We start from the raw sequence: 4,184 nt of genomic DNA, 5'->3' as shown, positions 1-4,184 counted from the left end.
TCCGGCACTTTTATTGGAGTTGCAGCGTTGCATGAATATAAGAGCGTCTTCAATAGCACTGAAGGTTTTGGCATGCAAAACAGTCTGCACATGTGCTGATTGTGATGGATTAGAGATATCCGCTTGTTATTGGCGCTCGGACAATGCACGTTCCTATAACCTTATTTTTGAATTATTGTAGGTGTGTCTCACACAATACTTTCGTTAAGTGCAGAGTAAAAAAAAAAACGATATTGCTGGAGGCCAAAACATGAAGCCATGCGCCAAGTCTCATTGGCCTCGAGAACGTATTATACCGGTTATGTGCAGCGAAAACTCGTTTTTCTTAAAACCAACGTTACAGACAGCCGTACATGTATTGTACAAACAAACATAAATGCAATCGTCTGCGCCGCAGTGGCACTTGCACGAACCGAGCTCCTTTCCAGTTACTGGTCTATGGCGAGATCATGTTCCATGCGTCAACTTCCAAATCCATGAGCACCAACGCAGACTGACCCCGCCCGCGACCTCGGTCACGGGCCGGGGTCAGCCCCTGGCGGCGAATGTCGTAACTACGGTTTCTTAAAACCAACGTTACAGACATTCGCCGCCAGCCGTACATGTATTGTACAAACAAACATAAATGCAATTCCGTGGAGAGAAAAAATCACAACGTCGCGTCGTAGCACCCATCACACATATGCACCGCCATGTCACTCGAACAGACGCTGTGTAAACGACGGATCTACGCTATTGTGAACATAATGATCCAGGAATACCGACCTGGTCTTCCATCTACCGAGACGCTGCACATCGTCTGCGTCAAACCCGAGCTGCACCGCACGGGTCGCGCCAGTTGGCCGAAAATCTTTCGGTGTGTGACCTTTGGCGAGACCAAAATCCTCCGCAAAATAAATACCCTGCTGTAAAATGGCAGCCACCGAGCTTGCAGAAACTGCAGCATAAGGGCGAACTAAACTAATGAAAACAGGCTTCGAAACTGGACATCGACACGACTCTGTTCTAGCTAAATAAACACGCAGGGCATCGATAGGGTCCGCTGACTTATTGGGGCTAGGCGGGATTGCGACTTGAAACCCCGTGCGCTGAGCGTCGTTCTTTATCCCCAGAAAGGTAACCTGCAGGGTACCATCTGAACGGAACTGAAGCTGATCAGTGGACAGCACAAACGGCGACGTTACCCCCGAGCCTGCATCGAACCTCATCGACAGGGGGGCAATATCTGAGGGCCGCAACATCAGCGCGATAGCTAGCAGACATATCGCCTTCAACCGCAGCAACTTCAACGGTAGCGACTCGTTCATAGCCCACGACTCAAACAGACGAACAAAGGCTGATACATCCATCACGGACGACCGTGTCATGGGTGCCCGTGTGCCGCTTTTCACAATGGCCTGAGACAGACGCACGAGAAGGGGATCGTGGAGTGGGTTGGCTACTCCCATCACCTCGTACAGTGCAGCCAAGGCTGCTGACAAGCAGCGTAACGTAGAGTGGGGTCTGTCAGACACACTGCACTCGCCTACCAGGAAATCAGCCACTACCGCGCCATCTACCGGTGGAAAAATCAATTCACGTATTCTACAAAATTCCTTAAACTTACAGATGTACCTGTCATAATTCGCGTGAGTGGAATGAGCCAAACACAGAGGGAACTGCTCACGTGCAGCAGGAGACCAGCCGAGCGCCTCTAACCGGGCTCTCCAGAGATCCGCCAGGCGAACAGAGTCCACCGTCTGTTGCGGTGCGGCTCTATCTGCTGGTGCGGTAGCAGTGGAATACAGGCCTGCGTCACAGGCGGCAGCCGCAGCGGCGGGCAGACGCTGAGCCGCCGCAGCCGCTCCATCCATGGCTGGCCTGGCCACATCGGGGCAATCAGCGTGGCCTCGGCACGCTGCGCCTGCACCGCGTCCAGCACACGTGCGACCAGCCGGAAGGGCGGGTTTATGAAGTTGTTGTGCTGTTGCCAATCGTTCTGACCCAGAGCGTCCACACCAGCGGTATCGGGGTCCCTGAAGCGGCTGTTGTAGACCGGTAGCAACGCCGTAGACAGGGAGGCGAACCGGTCGATCGTGTGCGGGCCGAACATGCGCTCCAACTGCAGGAACACAGCCGGATGGAGTGTCCACTCGTGACGCAGCGGAATACGTGACAGCTCATCGGGGTCTACATTTAAATATCCTGCAATGTGGTGCGCAACCAGCATGACCTGATGCTCAAAAGCAAACTCCCAAATATTCTGAGCGATGGCGTCCAGGCGACGATCAGCTGACCCAAGCTTGTTAATGAGCGCGACTACCGTGATATTATCGGACAATATCTCGACGGTTTTGCCTCGAAGCGTAGAACAAAATGACAGTAAGGCAAAATAAACAGCTAGTAACTCGCGAAAATTGGACGTTTCTGCGCTCACCTCTGGCCGCCAGAAACCCGAGGCGGTTTGAGCGACCGGGGTGGAAAGTGTCGCTCCCCAGCCAGTCTCGGACGCGTCGGTGGAGAGCTGCAAGTCGCAGCTGGCCGGCGGCACCAGCAGCCGGCCGTTCCACCCGTCCAGCGATGTAAGCCACCACGCCAGATCCTCTCTGGCCTCGGGCGACCACGACATTGCCTCGTCCCAAGACATCCTAGAATTCAACAGACGGTAAATGTTCCGCAACTTCAGCTTGGCCGGGAACACCGCTGCCATCATACTGATACACCTACCCGCGATGCGAGCCAGCAGACGCGCCGACACAGTGGGCCGCTTTAACATCCTACCTATATCCTGCTTCAGCTTCGACACTTTGCATTTTGGCACAGTAATGAACGGCAATTCACCCTCGGACGCACAGTGCACATCGAAACCCAAATAAGACACAACATTTGACGGCTCCAAACACGACTTCTCCCAGTTGACACACAATCCTAATGAAGCTAAAGTATCTAAAAATATTTTCACGTCACTGGCCATTCTATTCTTCGTTGACGTCAATAAAAAATCATCTACGTAGGCCATGACCGACAGGCGTTCGGTCCCTCTCATATACTCTATGACCACACGAACACATTTGTGGAAATAGTACGGGCTAGCCACCAAACCAAATGGTAGAAAACACCACACATACCAGCATCCACCATACTGGAAACCCAGATACGTTCTGAACTCTTCACGGACAGGGAAATGATAAAATCCGTCCTTTAAATCTACAGTGACCGCCAGCTCACCACCTCTCATAACCTCTGGCAGGACAGAAACACCTTCTGACGAAAAATGTGGCACATCACAGTGAGAATTCACATATCTCAAGTCACAAATGAGGCGATATTTGGAATTTTTCTTTGGAACAACCTTCAAAGGGGAGACACAATGCGGCACGTCAGCTACTTTTGCTATAACACCTCTCTTTTCTAGCGCCATCAGCTCAGTTTCCAAAAACTTTTTCTCTGGTTCATTAAAACAGGGATTTTCAAAGACACGGGGCTCTGGAATCTCACGCACAGGCACCGGCACACCATTCATAATCCAGTCCAGAACTGCATCAGGCGCCCCAATGCGCACCCACTCGTCCTTATGCAGCGGCATAATTCCCCTCACAACTCACGTGATGGTTTACTCAGCTGAGAATGTCCCTGTGACGTCATCCGGCTGCTGCGCTCGGGCGGCCAGGTCACGCGGCCCGGGTGCGTACCCGAACCGCCCGCGGCGGAACCTCCAGTCAGCTGATCCGGAGCCCGAGCCCGCCGCGCCGCCGCCGGGTCGCTGACCCGCCGCGTCCAGGCGGTAGCCTCTGCCCGGACCGCCAGAAGCGAACGGGAAGAATGAGCCCCGCCCGCGGAACCTTCCAGAGCCACTGACCTGCCGGTTGTGTCGCGCTCCGGCGATGGACACGGCTCGCTGCAGATTTTCCAGCGCCCCCGGCGTGAAAGCTGCCGGGTTCTGCTGCAGCGTCTGGAACAGCCTGGTCGTCCCGTCATCAAACTCAGTTGGGGAAACTATGGTAAAATCTGCTATTTTTAGCAGTCTGCTATTTTTAGCAGAAATCTGCTAAAAATGGGTACGCATGTGACGTCATCGTACCCAAATATAGCAGATTTGGGTACGGCCCCATACAAAAGCAGATCTGCACCCTAATTGAAGCAAATGCGCATCAAATGCCTGGCAGATTCATGATGAGAATAGTGCTGAGAGTGATCTCAGTTGG

General features: G+C 53.2%; 1 protein-coding gene across 2 annotated transcripts; it reads right to left on the bottom strand.

The window, feature by feature from the left end:
• Positions 1-352: 352 nt before the first annotated feature.
• On the bottom strand, positions 353-3,951 carry LOC122368007. Of its 2 annotated transcripts, none has more exons than XM_043341595.1 (2): positions 2,417-3,951; positions 353-2,104 (listed from the first exon to the last, which is right to left on the bottom strand). In XM_043341595.1, exons 1-2 carry the CDS (start codon positions 3,563-3,565, stop codon positions 1,694-1,696), a joined length of 1,560 nt encoding a protein of 519 aa, XP_043197530.1. In that variant the 5' UTR covers positions 3,566-3,951; the 3' UTR covers positions 353-1,693. The 2 variants fall into 2 exon arrangements, with proteins under 2 accessions (XP_043197530.1, XP_043197531.1); XM_043341596.1 differs by having other exon boundaries at positions 353-2,101.
• Between the last annotated feature and the right edge of the window lie 233 nt (positions 3,952-4,184).

Source organism: Amphibalanus amphitrite, unplaced genomic scaffold (assembly GCF_019059575.1).
Source record: "Amphibalanus amphitrite isolate SeventyFive unplaced genomic scaffold, NRLGWU_Aamphi_draft 000913F_arrow, whole genome shotgun sequence".
In the NCBI taxonomy this organism is placed as follows: Eukaryota; Metazoa; Arthropoda; class Thecostraca; order Balanomorpha; family Balanidae; genus Amphibalanus; species Amphibalanus amphitrite.
Note: the sequence above shows the minus strand (reverse complement) of the source record. Positions and strands in the feature narration are given on the sequence as shown.